The sequence below is a fragment of the Spea bombifrons genome, chromosome 2, assembly GCF_027358695.1.
Source record: "Spea bombifrons isolate aSpeBom1 chromosome 2, aSpeBom1.2.pri, whole genome shotgun sequence".
In the NCBI taxonomy this organism is placed as follows: domain Eukaryota; kingdom Metazoa; phylum Chordata; class Amphibia; order Anura; family Pelobatidae; genus Spea; species Spea bombifrons.
Window position 1 is genome coordinate 140,937,309 of NC_071088.1, and position 21,430 is coordinate 140,958,738.

Consider the following 21,430-nt stretch of genomic DNA (forward strand, 5'->3'; position numbering starts at 1 on the left):
TTCCTCAGATCCCGGGTTCCTCAGATGCCGGATTCCTCAGATCCCGGATTCCTCAGATGCCGGATTCCTCAGATGCCGGATTCCTCAGATGCCGGATTCCTCAGATCCCGGATTCCTCAGATCCCGGATTCCTCAGATGCCGGATTCCTCAGATGCCGGATTCCTCAGATGCTGGATTCCTCAGATCCCGGGTTCCTCAGATGCCGGATTCCTCAGATCCCGGATTCCTCAGATGCCGGATTCCTCAGATGCCGGATTCCTCAGATCCCGGATTCCTCAGATCCCGGTTATCTCACAGGCGCAGAACCTACTACAATCCTGTGAGTTTGGCACAACCAGTGGGGGCTGATTTAAGCCTTTAAAACGTTTTTGCACCATTTGTGGATTTTATTCTTTTTACAGAGTACTTTTAAAGCTGTATCCCCAGAATTTGTTCTGTTTTTCCACAATCTGCCCCTTCCCCTGAATCTGGGGTAAAACTCCAACAATCTGCCCCTCGCCCTGAATCTTGGGTAAAAGACCCGAGAATCTGCCCCTTCCCCTGAATCTGGGGTAAAACCCCCAACAATCTGCCACTTCCCCTGGATCTGGGGTAAAACCCCAACAAAACCCCTTCCCCTGAATCTGCGGTAAAAGACCCGAGAATCTGCCCTCTCCCCTGAGACTGGGGTAAACCCCCAGATAATCTGCCCCTTCCCCTGAGACTGGGGGTTAAACCCCCGAAAATCTGCTCCTTCTCCTGAGCCCCTTCACCTTAATCTGGGGTAAAAGACCCGACACTCTCCCCCTTCCCCTGAGACAGGGGGTTAAACCCCCGACAATCTGCCTCTTTTCCTGAGCCCCTTCACCTTAATCTGGGGTAAAAGACCAGACAGAATTTGCCCCATCCACTGAGACCGGGGGTAAAAGCCCAGAGAATCTGCCTCTTCCCCTGAGACCGGGGGTAAAAGCCCCGAGAATTGACAGACGGAGCGGTTCGGAGCGCAGGTGGCTGCAGTTCCCGGTTCGGCCAGCGGGGGGAGCTCCGGCTCTGTGCCGGCAGGGCTGGCGCTGTGAAGGAATACGAGCTCCGCAGCCCCCAGTCTCACAGTCTCTGCCCGGACTCTGCAAGAGCGAGAGGGGCAGCGGCCAGCGGGGCAGCAACAGGGGCAACTACAGGGGGAACAGGGAGAGAGAGGCAACAGGGAGAGGGGCAACAACGGGGGAACAGGGAGAGAGAGAGGCAACAGGGAGAGGGGCAACAACGGGGGAACAGGGAGAGAGAGGGGCAACTACAGGGGGAACAGGGAGAGGGGCAACTACAGGGGGAACAGGGAGAGAGAGAGGCAACAGGGAGAGGGGCAACAACGGGGGAACAAGGAGAGGGGCGACAACAGGGGGAACAGGGAGAGGGGCGACAACAGGGGCAACAGCGAGAGGGGCAACTACAGGGGGAAAAGGGAGAGAGAGAGAGGCAACAGGGTGAGGGGGAACAGGGAGAGGGGCGACAACAGGGGCAACAGCGAGAGGGGCAGGTGGGCGGCCGGCACTGACCCCAACACTCACCATGACAGCAGCGGACAGAGGGGCAAAAGGGCAAAAATAAAAGCAGCCAGAAAGTGTGCGGAGCCCCGGCGGGCAGGGAGCACGTACCCCGGCAGGGAGCACGTACCTCGGGCACCGGACAGGGAGCACGTACCCCGGCAGGGAGCACGTACCTCGGGCACCGGACAGGGAGCACGTACCCCGGCAGGGAGCACGTACCTCGGGCACCGGGCAGGGAGTATGCACCCCGGGCACCGGCAGTCCGTCTGACAGACGCTGCGCACACTGACGGGGGTTCTGAGGCAGCAGCCGAGCACCGAGATCACTCCGGGGCAGGATGGGGACCCTCAGGGCATTCGCGAACTCCACAGCCTTCCAGGAGCTGCTCTGTCGGCACAACTTCACCGGCAACTGTACCGGCAACCTGACCGCCGCCTGGCCGAACATCAGCAGCGGCAGCCCGGACCACAGGAGGATCCCCAGCATGTCAGGTAACGGGGCTGGAGCTCGGTCTGCCGGGGAAAGAACTGGGATGCAGCGGCCCCCGGGCCACTAAGATCAAAGAACTGGGATGCAAGCGGTGTTTACTGGGATCAGTTATATACCGAGTACTGGGATCAGTTATATACCGGGTACTGGGATCAGGTGTATACCGGGTACTGGGATCAGGTGTATACCGGGTACTGGGATCAGGTGTATACCGGGTACTGGGATCAGGTGTATACCGGGTACTGGGATCAGTTATATACCGGGTACTGGGATCAGGTGTATACTGGGTACTGGGATCAGGTGTATACAGGGTACTGGGATCAGGTGTATAGCGGGTACTGGGATCAGTTATATACAGGGTACTGGGATCAGTTATATACAGGGTACTGGGATCAGTTATATACAGGGTACTGGGATCAGTTATATACAGGGTACTGGGATCAGTTATATACCGAGTACTGGGATCAGGTGTATACCGGGTACTGGGATCAGTTATATATCGGGTACTGGGATCAGGTGTATACCGGGTACTGGGATCAGTTATATATCGGGTACTGGGATCAGGTGTATACCGGGTACTGGGATCAGTTATATACCGGGTACTGGGATCAGGTGTATACTGGGTACTGGGATCAGTTATATACCGGGTACTGGGATCAGTTATATACCGGGTACTGGGATCAGGTGTATACTGGGTACTGGGATCAGGTGTATACCGGGTACTGGGATCAGTTATATACCGGATACTGGGATCAGGTGTATACTGGGTACTGGGATCAGGTGTATACTGGATACTGGGATCAGGTGTATACCAGGTACTGGGATCAGGTGTATACCGGGTACTGGGATCAGTTATATACCGGGTACTGGGATCAGTTATATACCGGGTACTGGGATCAGGTGTATACCGGGTACTGGGATCAGTTATATACAGGGTACTGGGATCAGGTGTATACCAGGTACTGGGATCAGGTGTATACCGGGTACTGGGATCAGTTATATACCGGGTACTGGGATCAGGTGTATACCGGGTACTGGGATCAGGTGTATACCGGGTACTGGGATCAGGTGTATACCGGGTACTGGGATCAGTTATATACCGGGTACTGGGATCAGGTGTATACCGGGTACTGGGATCAGGTGTATACCGGGTACTGGGATCAGGTGTATACTGGGTACTGGGATCAGGTGTATACCGGGTACTGGGATCAGATGTATACTGGGTACTGGGATCAGGTGTATACCGGGTACTGAGATCAGTTATATACCGGGTACTGGGATCAGGTGTATACCGGGTACTGAGATCAGTTATATACCGGGTACTGGGATCAGGTGTATAGCAGGTACTGGGATCAGGTGTATACCGGGTACTGGGATCAGGTGTATACCGGGTACTGGAATCAGTTATATACCGGGTACTGGGATCAGGTGTATACCGGGTACTGGGATCAGGTGTATACCGGGTACTGGGATCAGGTGTATACTGGGTACTGGGATCAGGTGTATACCGGGTACTGGGATCAGGTGTATAGCGGGTACTGGGATCAGGTGTATACTGGGTACTGGGATCAGTTATATACCGGGTACTGGGATCAGGTGTATACTGGGTACTGGGATCAGGTGTATACCGGGTACTGGGATCAGTTATATACCGGGTACTGGGATCAGGTGTATACCGGGTACTGGGATCAGTTATATACCGGGTACTGGGATCAGGTGTATACAGGGTACTGGGATCAGGTGTATACCGGGTACTGGGATCAGGTGTATACCGGGTACTGGGATCAGTTATATACCGGGTACTGGGATCAGGTGTATACTGGGTACTGGGATCAGGTGTATACCGGGTACTGGGATCAGTTATATACCGGGTACTGGGATCAGGTGTATACCGGGTACTGGGATCAGTTATATACCGGGTACTGGGATCAGTTATATACCGGGTACTGGGATCAGGTGTATACTGGGTACTGGGATCAGGTGTATACCGGGTACTGGGATCAGGTGTATACTGGGTACTGGGATCAGGTGTATACCGGGTACTGAGATCAGTTATATACAGGGTACTGGGATCAGGTGTATACCGGGTACTAGGATCAGTTATATACCGGGTACTGGGATCAGGTGTATAGCAGGTACTGGGATCAGGTGTATAGCAGGTACTGGGATCAGGTGTATACCGGATACTGGGATCAGGTGTATACCGGGTACTGGGATCAGGTGTATACTGGGTACTGGGATCAGGTGTATACCGGGTACTAGGATCAGTTATATACAGGGTACTGGGATCAGGTGTATACCGGGTACTGGGATCAGGTGTATAGCAGGTACTGGGATCAGGTGTATACCGGGTACTGGGATCAGGTGTATACTGGGTACTTGAGTGTAGTGTATATATATACCTGGTACAGGGGGGTAGTATATACCCGGTAGTGGGTTGTGATATATATACCCTGTACTGGGGTGCAGTATAAATACCCGGTACTGGGGTGTAGTATAAATACCCGGTACTGGGGTGCAGTATATATACCTGTTACTGGGGTGTGATAGATACCCATACCGGGGTGTGGTCTATATATCGGGTTCTGGGGTGCAGTATATTTATACACGGTACTGGGGTGCAGTATAAATACCCGGTAGTGGGGTGAGGTAGATATCCGGTACTAGGGTACAATTTATATAAACCCGGTACTGGGGTGCAGTATAAATACCCGGTACTGGGTTGAGGTATATACCCGGTACTAGGGTACAATTTATATATACCCGGTACTGGGGTGCATTCTGCGTCTCTCCCTCCCTTTCGTTAGACTGAATGCTCAGTGTGTGATTGGCACCTCCCTCCCCGTACCGGACCCCCCCTGCCCCCCCCCAAAAAAATTCCGCTACAGAACGTCTGCTACAAGAGAAGGATGAGAAAAGTAATAATAATAATAATAATATAATTATATAAAGATAATAAAATAACCATAATAACGATCAAAATAATAAAAATAACAATAATTACAACAATAATATTCATCATTATAAAATAATAACGATAAAAATAATAAAAATAACAATAATAACGGTAATTATAACAATAATAATAATCATAATAATAAAGATAGTAAAATAACCGTAATAATGATAAAATAATAAAAATAACAATAATTACAACAATATTAATCCTAATCATCATTATAAAAATAATAATAATAACGATAAACATAATAAAAAATAACAATAATAATAACAGTAATTATAACAATAATAATAATCATAATAATAAAGATTTAATAACTTTAATAACAATATAAAATCATAAAAATAACGATAATCATAAGAATAATAAAAATAACCATAATTATAACAATAATAATCGTAATCATCATAATAAAAATAATAATAACGATAAAAATAATAAAAATAACCATAATTATAACAATAATAATCATCATAATAATGAAGATAATAAAATAATAAAAATAACGATAATTATAACAATAATAATCATCATAATGAAGATAATAAAATAATAACAATAACGATAAAAATAATAAAAATAACAATAATAATAACAGTAATTATAACAATAATAATAATCATAATAAAAAAGATAAAATAACTTTAATAACGATATCAAATCATAAAAATAACGATAATCATAAGAATAATAAAAATAACCATAATTATAACAATAATAATCGTAATCATCATAATAAAAATAATAATAACGATAAAAATAATAAAAATAACCATAATTATAACAATAATAATCGTAATCATCATAATAAAAATAACAATAACGATAAAAATAATAAAAAAACGATAATTATAAGAATAATAAAAATAACGATAATTCTAACAATAATAATGATAATCATTATTATAAAATAGTAAAGATAAAAATAATAATTATAACAATAATAATAACAATAATTATAACAATAATAATAATCGTCATCATAATAATAACGATAATAAAATAACCATAATAATGATATAAAAAAAGTAAAATAATGATAATTATAACAATAATAATAATCATAATAATGATAATAAAATAACTATAATAACGATAAAAATAATACAAATAAGAATAATAATAAGAAGAATAATAAGCTGCTCCCCCGCTGGGATGTGCCTGGCCCCCGGGGGCCCCGGTCCGGTTTGGATACATTTGGGAGTCTTTGGGGTTTCTCCATGTTCAGGTCTCTGCGTATAAAAGGAGATTCTGGCGCAGATGTGAAAAGTGGTGTTATCACCATAGCAACAGGTAAAATCAGTGTCCAATCAGGACAAACGTTTATTGGTTTCTATGGTATCAAGAGCCCTTTCCCACCGGGTTTAGAGCGAGACCATCGTGCCACCGCGAGCGGCGCTAAAGGTCCGGCTACCCGTGACTGGAGGTAGTGCTGGTGCTGATAGTGGAGGTAGTAATGATACTGGTGCTGGTACTGGTGCGTATACTGATACTGGTGCTGATACTGATACTGGTGCTGGTACTGGTGCTAGAACTGGTGCTGATACTGATACTGGTGCTTATACTGATACTGTTACTGGTGCTGGTACTGGAGGTAGTACTGATACTGGTGCTGATACTGATACTGGTGCTGATACTGGTACTGGAGGTAGTACTGATACTGGTGCTTATACTGATACTGGTGCTGATACTGGTACTGGAGGTAGTACTGATACTGGTGCTTATACTGATACTGGTGCTGGCGCTGGTACTGGTGCTGATACTGGTGCTGATGCTGATACTGGTGCTGGTACTGATACTGGTGCTGATACTGGTGCCGGTGCTGATACTTATACTGGTGCTGGTACTGGTGCTAGTACTGGTACTGATACTGGTGCTGGTGCTGATACTGGTACTTGAGGTAGTACTGATACTGGTGCTTATACTGATACTGGTGCTGGTACTGGTGCTGGTACTGGTGCTGATACTGGTGCTGATGCTGATACTGGTGCTGGTACTGATACTGGTGCTGATACTGGTGCCGGTGCTGGTACTTATACTGGTGCTGGTACTGGTGCTAGTACTGGTGCTGATACTGGTGCTAGTACTGGTGCTGATACTGGTGCTGATGCTGGTACTGGTGCTGATACTGGTGCTGATACTGGTGCTGGTACTGATACTGGTGCCGGTGCTGGTACTTATACTGGTGCTGGTACTGGTGCTGATACTGGTGCTGATGCTGATACTGGTGCTGATACTGGTGCTGATGCTGATACTGGTGCTGGTACTGATACTGGTGCTGATACTGGTGCCGGTGCTGGTACTTATACTGGTGCTGGTACTTATACTGGTGCTGGTACTGGTGCTGATACTGGTGCCGGTACTGGTGCTGATACTGGTGCTGATGCTGATACTGGTGCTGGTACTGATACTGATGCTGATACTGGTGCCGGTGCTGGTACTTATACTGGTGCTGGTACTTATACTGGTGCTGGTACTTATACTGGTGCTGGTACTGGTGCTGATACTGGTGCTGGTACTGGTGCTGATACTGGTGCTGGCATTTCATTGGCCAGTAAGTATTGTGGTGGGGCAGAAGGCGCTGGTTCCCCCCGTCTCTCTCTTTCTCCCCATAACGCTCTCTCAGCTGTCTCTCCACTCTCGTTCTCTCTTCTTTGTCTCTCTCTTTCTCCCCATAACTCTTTCTCCGCTGTTTCTCCTCTCTCTCCCTTTCTCTCCCCCTCGTCTCTCTCTTCTATGTCTCTCTCTCCCCCGTCTTTCTCTTCTATTCTGTCTCTCCCCATCCCTCTCTTCTATTCTATGTCTTTCCCTCCCCCGTCTCTCTCTTTCTCCCCATAACTCTTTCCCCGCTGTCTCTCATCTCCTATTCTATGTCTCTCTCCCCATCCCTCTCTTCTATTCTGTCTCCCCCATCCCTCTCTCCTATTCTGTCTCTCTCTCCCCCATCTCTCTTTCTCCCCATAACTCTTTTCCCGCTGTCTCTCCTCTCTCTCTCCCGTTCTTTCCCCCTCGTCTCTCTCTTTTATGTCTCTCTCTTTCTCCCAATAACTCCCCCCCCCCGCTGTCTCTCCTCTCTCCCGCGTCTCTCTCTTCTATGTCCCCCCCTCCAAAATCTCACTATCCTTCTGCAGATGGGATCTCCAGCACTGTACCCACTACTCTAGGTGACGTCAGAGATGTGTAGAGGGGGCAGAACCTCCTCCCTCTTCCTGCCCCTAATGCCCCCACTATACACCCAGCACGCTGCTTGCTTATTCCGCCCCTTGCTCTGGGTGATATTCTCTGCCGTAAGAAGCAGTTACTGGGTGTTGGGTGCGTGGAGTGACCGCTTATGATTTGTGTCCCGCTAATGCAGAGACTTCCAGTCTCCCCCCACTGGGGTAAATACTTTGCTTAATCCCCCCTCCCCCGTCTCCCTTTGAAAAGTGACATTGAGAGACTGAAAGAGATGAAGATATGAGGAAGGAGCTGATAGGAGAGACTGCTGAGATAAAGCATTCACACATACCTGCCAAGTGTCCCTGTTTACCTTGGCCAGTCTCTTTGTGCCCAAATCTGTCCCTCTCTCCTGATCCCTCTTCCCCCCCTCTCCTGCTGTCCCTCTTTGCGTCATCAATACCCCTCTGATGCCCCTTTCTTCTCCCCCTGAACCCCTCTCTCCTCCCGATTCCCCTCCTTCCTCCCCTGATCCCCCCCTCTCCACCCTGATGCCCCTCTCTCTTCCCCCTGAACCCTTCTCTCCTCCCCCTGATGCCCCTCTCTCCTCCCTTGATGCCTCTCCTTCCCCTGAACCCCTCTCTCCTCCCCTAATGCCCCTCTTTTCTAGGAGGTCAGAGTGTTTGCTGGGTATGAGGGGATCGCAGGGTTCTACAGCCCTAAAAGCCCCGATAATATGTATAGAAACAGCAGCAAACGGATTTATAAATTAAAGGGGTAAATAAACCCCATTATTCTTCTTCTAAGTGCCCCGCCCATTTACACAAATAGCCCGACCTGGCCACGCCCCTGCTATGTATATGATTTGCTATATAACTATACGAGGTGAACCCGCTGCATTTTACGTCGTCTTTAATCGCTGAAATCCCGTTTTCCTTTTACCGGCACGTCAGAAGGCGGTCGGCGGATCTCCGCCGTTTATTAACTGTTAATGCGCTGGGCTACAGCGCATTTTCCTGCTTGCGAATCGGCACATTCTTTGTCTCTCTCTTTTTCGCTCACCATGTCTCCCTGCTGTCTCTGCCGACCGCTTCCATCTCTTTTCTGCAGCTCCGCTTCTCCTCCGCAGGATTCGGACACAGGGAGGGGCAGAAATGCTCCTCTGTCTCCTGAAATCCGTCTGGATTATTCTGGCCCCTTGGACTACTTCCACAGAAGGGTGGAGCCATGGGGACGGCCTACAATAGGGGGAGAGTGTGTTCGTGGAGGCTTCGGGAGCTGGTTGATGGAGCTGATACTGGGGAGAAGCGGTTAAGAAGAAGCTAGGGAGAAAGCGTGAATGAGACTGTGAGCGTGAATGAGAGTGTGAGCATGAATGTGACTGAGGGTGTGAGCGTGAACAAGGGTGTGAGCATGAACGAGGGTGTTAGGGTGTGAGCGTAAATTACAGTGAGTGTAAATGATAGCGTGAGTGAGGGTGTGAATGAGAGCGTGAGTGAGGGTGTGGGTGTGAGTGAGGTTGAGCGACAACCAATTTCATTTCCGCATGGAAAACATCCTCCGGATTCTGTCAGGAAATTAAATTAGTTGTCTGAAAACGAATGCACCAAAAATCCCTGAAAGGAAACGTATTTTGTTCCATTTTCACGTCTGGTGGCGAGCCGAACCCTCGTGTATAAAAAACACACTTATTACCGCCGTGAAAATGATGGAAATGGTGAAACTGCTGCTCAGGCCGCCGTTCCATGTATGTTTGTGAGCGATGAGTGAGACTCCATTGTTTCTTTCCTCCCCTCAGACCTGAACTACTGGGTGCGGATTCTGCTCTACTGCCTCATCTTCCTCCTCAGCATCTTCGGGAACACCCTCATCATCATCGTCCTGGTGATGAACAAGCGGCTCCGGACCGTCACCAACTCCTTCCTGCTGTCCCTGGCCGTCAGCGACCTGATGGTGGCCATCCTGTGCATGCCGTTCACCCTCATCCCAAACCTCATGGGAAATTTCATCTTCGGAGAAGTCATCTGCCGGACAGCAGCGTATTTCATGGGTGAGCGCACCGGCAATCGGGTCTCCCGCGTTATTTGCAGTGATTGTATTTCCTGGATCCGCCGGGGATCGGGTCCCCCCGGGTTATTTGCAGTGATTGTATTTCCTGGCGCCGCCGGCAATCGGGTCCCCCCAGGTTATTTGCAGTGATTGTATTTCCTGGATCCGCCGGCGATCGGGTTCCCCGTGTTATTTGCTGGATCCGCCGGCGATCAGGTCCCCCAGGTTATTTGCTGGATCCGCCTGTGATCAGGGTTCCCCGGGTTATTTGCTGGATCCCCCGGCGATCGGGTCCCTCAGGTTATTTGCTGGATCCGCCGGTGATCGGGTTTCCCGGGTTATTTGCTGGATCCGCCGGCGATCGGGTTCCCCGGGTTATATGCTCGATCCGCCGGCGATCGGGTCCCCCAGGTTATTTGCTGTATCCGCCGGTGATCAGGTCCCTCGGGTTATATGCTCGATCCGCCGGCGATCGGGTCCCCCAGGTTATTTGCTGTATCCGCCGGTGATCAGGTCCCTCGGGTTATTTGCTGGATCCGCCGGCGATCAGGTCCCCCGGGTTATTTGCTGGATCCGCCGGTGATCGGGTCACCCCGGTTATTTGCTGGATCCGCCGGTGATCAGGTCCCCTGGGTTATTTGCCCTGATTTTATTTGCCCCCCCCCGGTCACCATAATGTCTGTAATGACTTTCACCTCCCGCAGGGCTCTCCGTCAGCGTCTCCACCTTCAACCTCGTGGCCATCGCCATCGAACGCTACAGCGCCATCTGCAACCCTCTGAAGTCCCGCGTGTGGCAGACGCGCTCCCACGCCTACAAGGTCATCGCCGCCACCTGGATCCTGTCCATCGTCATCATGATCCCGTATCTCGTCTACAACGCCATCGTGCCCTTCAGCATGAAGGAGAGCAACAGGCAGGGGTACCAGTGCCGGATGGTATGGCCCAACAACCATGTGCAGCAGGCATGGTAAGTCCCGACGTTCTCGCCTCCTACACCTGACACTGTATCCACTACTCTAGGTGACGTCTGACCGGGGATGTGTAGAGGGGCAGAACCTCCTCCCTCGTCCTGCCACTAATGCCCCTCGCTGTGCACCCCGCGTCCTGCTTGCGCCCCTTTTTATTTAGGGAGGAGCACTTTGGCTTTGTTACTGTGGCACAAAGGGTTAACACAGAGGGTAAATGGAAGCTGGCAGCGCGGGCTCCCAAATTCGAATACTTTTATTGCCCGGCCATCCCATAATCAAAGGGTTAATGAGCGTGAGACCGAGCAGCTGGAGATACATCCACTGTGATAATTGTTCCACCGCCCGGCGCAGTCCGCCCGCCAACAATGTGACTCCCAATCTCAGACCTTCACAAGGGCATCGCGCGTTTATCTCAAGATAAGGAGTGTTTAAGCAGCGAGCGGTGGCCCCTGCGACACGCGACACGCGACACGCATCGCAGCGCACGCAGTCACACAGACCCCGGCCGAGGCCACGGTGAACACCTCCGCTCCCAGCTGGCTGCCGGCTGATAAGGGCCTCGGCAGCGCCTGTTATTTGATCGCCTGCCGACCGCCGATAATCCGCTCGGCCTCCAAAAGGAAGGACGGAAACAGCAGAAGCCGAGACGGGAATAAAGTGCGGGGGAAGGAGGGGCGCGGGATCCCCCGGCACGTGGATCCGGGGCAGGAGGGCAAATGTTCTGAAGGTCCGCTTCTCGGAACCGGCCGACGCTTCTGATTGGCTGAAGATTCGGACACCCGGTGCACTTTCCATAAAATGAGTTTTTTTCCTTAAACTCAAATATTTCATAGAAAAAATTATAACACATTGTACAGCGCTGCGGAGTATGACGGCGATATATAAATAATAATAACACACATTGTACAGCGCTGCGGAGTATGATGGCGATATATATATAATAATAACACACATTGTACAGCGCTGCGGAGTATGACGGCGATATATAAATAATAATAATAACACACATTGTACAGCGCTGTGGAGTATGACAGCGATATATAAATAATAATAATAACACACATTGTACAGCACTGCGGAGTATGACGGCGATATATAAATAATAATAATAACACACATTGTACAGCGCTGCGGAGTATGACGGCGATTTATTAATAATAATAACACACATTGTACAGCGCTGCGGAGTATGACGGCGATATATAAATAATAATAATAACACATTGTACAGCGCTGCGGAGTATGACGGCGATTTATTAATAATAATAACACACATTGTACAGCGCTGTGGAGTATGACGGTGATATATAAATAATAATAACACACATTGTACAGTGCTGCGGAGTATGACGGCGATATATAAATAATAATAACACATTGTACAGCGCTGCGGAGTATGACGGCGATTTATTAATAATAATAACACACATTGTACAGCGCTGTGGAGTATGACGGTGATATATAAATAATAATAACACACATTGTACAGCGCTGCGGAGTATGACGGCGATATATAAATAATAATAACACATTGTACAGCGGTGCGGAGTATGACGGCGATATATAAATAATAATAACGCACATTGTACAGCGCTGCGGAGTATGACGGCGATACATAAATAATAATATCACACATTGTACAGCGCTGCGGAGTATGACGGCGATATATAAATAATAATAATAACACACATTGTACAGCGCTGCGGAGTATGACGGCGATATATAAATAATAATAACACATTGTACAGCGCTGCGGAGTATGACGGCGATATATAAATAATAATAATAACACACATTGTACAGCGCTGCGGAGTATGACGGCGATATATAAATAATAATAATAACACACATTGTACAGCGCTGCGGAGTATGACGGCGATATATAAATAATAATAATAATAACACATTGTACAGCGCTGCGGAGTATGACGGTGATATATAAATAATAATAACACACATTGTACAGCGCTGCGGAGTATGACGGCGATATATAAATAATAATAATAACACATTGTACAGCGCTGCGGAGTATGACGGCGATATATAAATAATAATAATAACACATTGTACAGCGCTGCGGAGTATGACGGCGATATATAAATAATAATAACACACATTGTACAGCGCTGCGGAGTATGACAGCGATATATAAATAATAATAATAACACACATTGTACAGCGCTGCAGAGTATGACGGCGATATATAAATAATAATAACACATTGTACAGCGCTGCGGAGTATGACGGCGATATATAAATAATAATAATAACACACATTGTACAGCGCTGCAGAGTATGACGGCGATATATAAATAATAATAATAACACATTGTACAGCGCTGCGGAGTATGACGGCGATATATAAATAATAATAACACATTGTACAGCGCTGCGGAGTATGACGGTGATATATAAATAATAATAATAACACATTGTACAGCGCTGCGGAGTATGACGGCGATATATAAATAATAATAACACATTGTACAGCGCTGCGGAGTATGACAGCGATATATAAATAATAATAACACATTGTACAGCGCTGCGGAGTATGACGGCGATATATAAATAATAATAACACACATTGTACAGCGCTGCGGAGTATGACGGCGATATATAAATAATAATAACACACATTGTACAGCGCTGCGGAGTATGACGACGATATATAAATAATAATAATAACACACATTGTACAGCGCTGCGGAGTATGACGGCGATATATAAATAATAATAACACACATTGTACAGCGCTGCGGAGTATGACGACGATATATAAATAATAATAATAACACACATTGTACAGCGCTGCGGAGTATGACGGCGATATATAAATAATAATAACACACATTGTACAGCGCTGCGGAGTATGACGGCGATATATAAATAATAATAATAACACATTGTACAGCGCTGCGGAGTATGACGGCGATATATAAATAATAATAACACATTGTACAGCGCTGCGGAGTATGACGGTGATATATAAATAATAATAATAATAACACATTGTACAGCGCTGCGGAGTATGATGGCGATATATAAATAATAAGATCACACATTGTACAGCGCTGCGGAGTATGACGGCGATATATAAATAATAATAACACACATTGTACAGCGCTGCGGAGTATGACGGCGATATATAAATAATAATAATAACACACATTGTACAGCGCTGCGGAGTATGACGGCGATATATAAATAATAATAACACATTGTACAGCGCTGCGGAGTATGACGGTGATATATAAATAATAATAACACATTGTACAGCGCTGCGGAGTATGACGGCGATATATAAATAATAATAATAACACACATTGTACAGCGCTGCGGAGTATGACGGTGATATATAAATAATAATAATAACACATTGTACAGCGCTGCGGAGTATGACGGCGATATATAAATAATAATAATACACATTGTACAGCGCTGCGGAGTATGACGGCGATATATAAATAATAATAACACACATTGTACAGCGCTGCGGAGTATGACGGCGATATATAAATAATAATAACACATTGTACAGCGCTGCGGAGTATGACGGCGATATATAAATAATAATAACACACATTGTACAGCGCTGCGGAGTATGATGGCGATATATAAATAATAATAATAACACACATTGTACAGCACTGCGGAGTATGACGGTGATATATAAATAATAATAACACATTGTACAGCGCTGCGGAGTATGACGGCGATATATAAATAATAATAACACACATTGTACAGCGCTGCGGAGTATGACAGCGATATATAAATAATAATAACACACATTGTACAGCGCTGCGGAGTATGACGGCGATATATAAATAATAATAACACACATTGTACAGCGCTGCGGAGTATGACGGTGATATATAAATAATAATAATAACACACTGTACAGCACTGCGGAGTATGACGGCGATATATAAATAATAATAATAACACATTGTACAGCGCTGCGGAGTATGACAGCGATATATAAATAATAATAACACACTGTACAGCACTGCGGAGTATGACGGCGATATATAAATAATAATAATAACACACTGTACAGCGCTGCGGAGTATGACGGCGATATATAAATAATAATAACACACATTGTACAGCGCTGCGGAGTATGACGGCGATATATAAATAATAATAATAACACATTGTACAGCGCTGCGGAGTATGACGGCGATATATAAATAATAATAATAACACATTGTACAGCACTGCGGAGTATGACGGTGATATATAAATAATAATAATAACACATTGTACAGCGCTGCGGAGTATGACGGCGATATATAAATAATAATAACACACATTGTACAGCGCTGCGGAGTATGACGGCGATATATAAATAATAATAACACATTGTACAGCGCTGCGGAGTATGACGGCGATATATAAATAATAATAATAACACACATTGTACAGCGCTGCGGAGTATGACGGCGATATATAAATAATAATAACAACACACATTGTACAGCGCTGCGGAGTATGACGGCGATATATAAATAATAATAATAACACATTGTACAGCGCTGCGGAGTATGACGGCGATATATAAATAATAATAACACACATTGTACAGCGCTGCGGAGTATGACGGCGATATATAAATAATAATAATAACACACATTGTACAGCGCTGCGGAGTATGACGGCGATATATAAATAATAATAATAACACACATTGTACAGCGCTGCGGAGTATGACGGCGATATATAAATAATAATAATAACACATTGTACAGCGCTGCGGAGTATGACGGCGATATATAAATAATAATAACACACATTGTACAGCGCTGCGGAGTATGACGGCGATATATAAATAATAATAACACATTGTACAGCGCTGCGGAGTATGACGGCGATATATAAATAATAATAACACACATTGTACAGCGCTGCGGAGTATGACGGCGATATATAAATAATAATAATAACACATTGTACATCGCTGCGGAGTATGACGGCGATATATAAATAATAATAACACACATTGTACAGCGCTGCGGAGTATGACGGCGATATATAAATAATAATAACACATTGTACAGCGCTGCGGAGTATGACGGCGATATATAAATAATAATAATAACACACATTGTACAGCGCTGCGGAGTATGACGGCGATATATAAATAATAATAACACATTGTACAGCGCTGCGGAGTATGACGGCGATATATAAATAATAACACACATTGTACAGCGCTGCGGAGTATGATGGCGATATATAAATAATAATAACACACATTGTACAGCGCTGCGGAGTATGACGGCGATATATAAATAATAATAACACATTGTACAGCGCTGTGGAGTATGGTGGCGATATATAAATAATAACACATTGTACAGCGCTGCGGAGTATGACGGCGATATATAAATAATAGTAACACACATTGTACAGCGCTGCGGAGTATGACGGCGATATATAAATAATAATAATAACACACATTGTACAGCGCTGCGGAGTATGACGGCGATATATAAATAATAATAACACACATTGTACAGCGCTGCAGAGTATGACGGCGATATAGAAATAATAATAACACATTGTACAGCGCTGCGGAGTATGACGGCGATATATAAATAATAATAATAACACACATTGTACAGCGCTGCGGAGTATGACGGCGATATATAAATAATAATAACACACATTGTACAGCGCTGCGGAGTATGACGGCGATATATAAATAATAATAATTACACATTGTACAGCGCTGCGGAGTATGACGGCGATATATAAATAATAATAATAACACATTGTACAGCGCTGCGGAGTATGACGGCGATATATAAATAATAATAATAACACATTGTACAGCGCTGCGGAGTATGACGGCGATATATAAATAATAATAATAACACACATTGTACAGCGCTGCGGAGTATAACGGCGATATATAAATAATAATAACACACATTGTACAGCGCTGCGGAGTATGACGGCGATATATAAATAATAATAACACATTGTACAGCGCTGCGGAGTATGATGGCGATATATAAATAATAATAACACATTGTACAGCGCTGCGGAGTATGACGGCGATATATAAATAATAATAACACATTGTACAGCGCTGCGGAGTATGACGGCGATATATAAATAATAATAATAATAACACACATTGTACAGCGCTGCGGAGTATGACGGCGATATATAAATAATAATAACACATTGTACAGCGCTGCGGAGTATGACGGCGATATATAAATAATAATAACAACACACATTGTACAGCGCTGCGGAGTATGACGGCGATATATAAATAATAATAATAACACACATTGTACAGCGCTGCGGAGTATGACGGCGATATATAAATAATAATAACACACATTGTACAGCGCTGCGGAGTATGACGGCGATATATAAATAATAATAATAACACACATTGTACAGCGCTGCGGAGTATGACGGCGATATATATATATATAATAATAACACACATTGTACAGCGCTGCGGAGTATGACGGCGATATATAAATAATAATAATAACACACATTGTACAGCGCTGCGGAGTATGACGGCGATATATAAATAATAATAACACACATTGTACAGCGCTGCGGAGTATGACGGCGATATATAAATAATAATAATAACACACATTGTACAGCGCTGTGGAGTATGACGGCGATATATAAATAATAATAACACACATTGTACAGCGCTGCGGAGTATGACGGCGATATATAAATAATAATAACACACATTGTACAGCGCTGCGGAGTATGACGGCGATATATAAATAATAATAACACACATTGTACAGCGCTGCGGAGTATGACGGCGATATATAAATAATAATAATAACACATAGTACAGCGCTGCGGAGTATGATGGCGATATATAAATAATAATAACACACATTGTACAGCGCTGCGGAGTATGACGGCGATATATAAATAATAACACACATTGTACAGCGCTGCGGAGTATGACGGCGATATATAAATAATAATAATAACACACATTGTACAGCGCTGCGGAGTATGACGGCGATATATAAATAATAATAACACACATTGTACAGCGCTGCGGAGTATGACGGCGATATATAAATAATAATAATAACACATTGTACAGCGCTGCGGAGTATGACGGCGATATATAAATAATAATAACACATTGTACAGCGCTGTGGAGTATGACGGCGATATATAAATAATAATAATAACACACATTGTACAGCGCTGCGGAGTATGACGGCGATATATAAATAATAATAACAACACACATTGTACAGCGCTGCGGAGTATGACGGTGATATATAAATAATAATAACACACATTGTACAGCGCTGCGGAGTATGACGGCGATATATAAATAATAATAATAACACATTGTACAGCGCTGCGGAGTATGGCGGCGATATATAAATAATAATAATAACACACATTGTACAGCGCTGCGGAGTATGACGGCGATATATAAATACCGTATTTGCTCGATTATAAGACGAGGTTTTTTCCAGAGCAAATGCTCTGAAAAATACCCCTCGTCTTATAATCGGGGTCGTCTTCTAATCAGACCCCAAAAAAATGGCTGGGGCCATGCTGCTTACCGGTCGCGAGCAGCGTCTCTTCCGTTAGAAGCAGGAGGACAGGAAGCTTGTAGCTTCCTCACAGAGCTCTATCTCCCCCTCCCTCCTCTGGGGGCGGGGCCAGAGAAGTTGCTGGTACAGCCGGTCCCCTGCAGAAGTCTTCGAGTGAGAGATCTGCAGTTCAGGTAAGGGGGTGGGGGAGGGTTTTTGGGTAAGTATGTGTGATTAATGTGTGAAGTATGTGTGATTAATGGAATGAATGAGTATTTAAATGTTTGTGAATGTGTGTTTGTGTGTGATAGCATGGATGTGTAAGGGGGGTGGGGGTTGTAGCATGGCATAGGGAGGCTGTAATCCCACTACTATCATCCCCAGGTTCCAGCATGTACTGGCTGCCTTGGCTTGATAGGAGTGTGATTGCTGTTAGCAGCAATCACACTCCTATCAAGCCAAGGCAGCCAGTACATGCTGGGTTAAAAGGCATATCATGGGGCTGAGTGGCATATAGGGGGTTAAAATGCATTTCTGGACCTCCAGAAATGCATTTTAACCCCCTATATGCCACTCAGCCCCATGATATGCATATACCTCCAGAAATGCATTTTAACCCCCTATATGCCACTCAGCCCCATGATATGCCTTTTAACCCCCTATATGCCACTCAGCCCCATGATATGCCTTTTAACCCCCTATATGCCAGAGTGGCATATAGGGATATAAGGCATATCATGGGGCAGAGTGGCAAATAGGGGGGGTATAAAGCATTTCTGAGGGCAGAGGGGCAGGTTGGCAAATAAAAGGAAATTTAAAAAATATATTTACATGAATTAATATTTACTGGTAAAACTTTTTTTCCTATAGGGTCGTCTTATATTCAGGCTTTTTGTTTTTTTCCTAAATTAATATTTTGATTTTGGGGGGTCGTCTTATAATCGGGGTCGTCTTATAATCGAGCAAATACGGTAATAATAACACACATTGTACAGCGCTGCGGAGTATGGCGGCGATATATAAATAATAATAACACATTGTACAGCGCTGCGGAGTATGGCGGCGATACTGATTGTCGGGGTCTCTCCCGCGCAGGTACGTCATCCTCCTCGCCATCCTCTTCTTCCTCCCCGGAGTGGTCATGATCGTGGCCTATGGACTCATCTCCCGGGAGTTGTACCGCGGCATCCAGTTTGAGATCGATCTGAACAAAGAAGCCAAAGGTATCGTTCAGCAGCCCTGGAAACCGGTTATACCCCCAGGGGTTATTATGGGTAACAGCGGCCCCGACCCCTAACTTTCTATTTACAGAAAATGGAGTTTTTAGTGGAATTCGATCCCTTTTATTGGCCTAAAAGAGAAAAAGATGTAAAACGACATAAGTTTTCTGGACCTCAGCAGTCTCCTCTTCGGGTCTCTATCCAGTGTTAAGCGTCCATCAGTGGAGCTTGCAGCGCAGAATGCAATCCCTCCCTCCAAATCATTTCATTATTATTAATATCGCCCATCCAGGGGCCCCATCTTATGTATCCAGGGGCCCCATCTTATGTATCCAGGGGCCCCATCTTATGTATCCGGGGGCCCCATTTATTGTATCCGGGGGCCCCATTTATTGTATCCAGGGGCCTCATCTTATGTATCCGGGGGCCCCATTTATTGTATCCAGGGGCCCCATTTCATGTATCCTGGGGACCGACTCTTCAGCCTCCTTAAATGTCTCTTCCTTCCTTCAGCTCATAAGAACGGAGCGGCCCCCAGCGCAGTGATGGCTTCCGGCTGTGAAGAAGGAGACGGCTGTTATATTCAGGTGGCCAAACGGCGCAACACCATGGAGATGTCGACCCTGACGCCCAGCGGCTGCACCAAGATGGACCGTGCGCGCATCAACAACTCCGAGGCCAAGCTCATGGCGAAGAAGCGAGTCATCCGCATGCTCATAGTCATCGTGGCCATGTTCTTCATTTGCTGGATGCCCGTCTTCGTGGCCAACACCTGGCGGGCCTTCGACGAAAAGTCGGCTCTCCAAGCCCTGACCGGGGCTCCCATCTCATTCATTCACCTCCTGTCGTACACCTCGGCCTGCGTCAACCCCCTCATCTACTGCTTCATGAACAAGCGATTCCGCAAGACCTTTCTGGGCACCTTCGCCGGCTGCATCAAGCCTTGCAGGCGCTTTCGCGATGCCGAGGAGGACACCATAACCCCCGGGGCATCTCTCTCCAAGTTCAGCTACACCACCGTGAGCAGCCTTGGCCCTCCGTGAGCAGCCTGGGTCCTCCGTGAGCAGCCTGGGTCCTCCATGAGCATGTGGCTTCCACCAACATTCGGGGGCTCGTTCTGGTTTGGCCCCTAAGACTGGTATCTCCATGGAAACCAGCGGAATGCCATTTTCATTGTGGGACCTGTATGCTCTATGTGTCCCTCAAGGTTACTCCGGCCGTCCTGAGGAACCTCAAAGCCTTAATGCACATATGATAAGAGAAAAGGGTCCCCCGGACGCCTTCCATCCTCTGGCCCCTGCTCGTCCGCGCGTTTCCCTCTTCTTCGGGTTTTTTTATTTTTATTTATTTCTTGACCGATAGCATGTCACCGCTTTGGTCAAGCCTCCTGCAGAACGACCACTTTACGGCGCAGGTCAGAGACATCTCCGGGGGCTCGAGGGTTACGCCAAAAAGCAGCTCTACGAACTCAAGGAAAACGGAGAGAATGACTAAATACGAAACG

At 45.8% G+C, this 21,430-nt stretch overlaps 1 protein-coding gene across 1 annotated transcript; it reads left to right on the plus strand.

Moving 5' to 3' along the window:
• The first annotated feature begins 1,766 nt into the window (after window positions 1-1,766).
• CCKBR (cholecystokinin B receptor) lies at window positions 1,767-20,969 on the plus strand. The gene is made up of 5 exons (XM_053456762.1): window positions 1,767-2,015; window positions 9,930-10,181; window positions 10,885-11,149; window positions 19,802-19,929; window positions 20,440-20,969. The coding sequence occupies exons 1-5, from the start codon at window positions 1,862-1,864 to the stop codon at window positions 20,967-20,969; spliced, it is 1,329 nt and encodes a 442-aa protein (XP_053312737.1). The 5' UTR covers window positions 1,767-1,861.
• The last annotated feature ends 461 nt before the right edge of the window (window positions 20,970-21,430 follow it).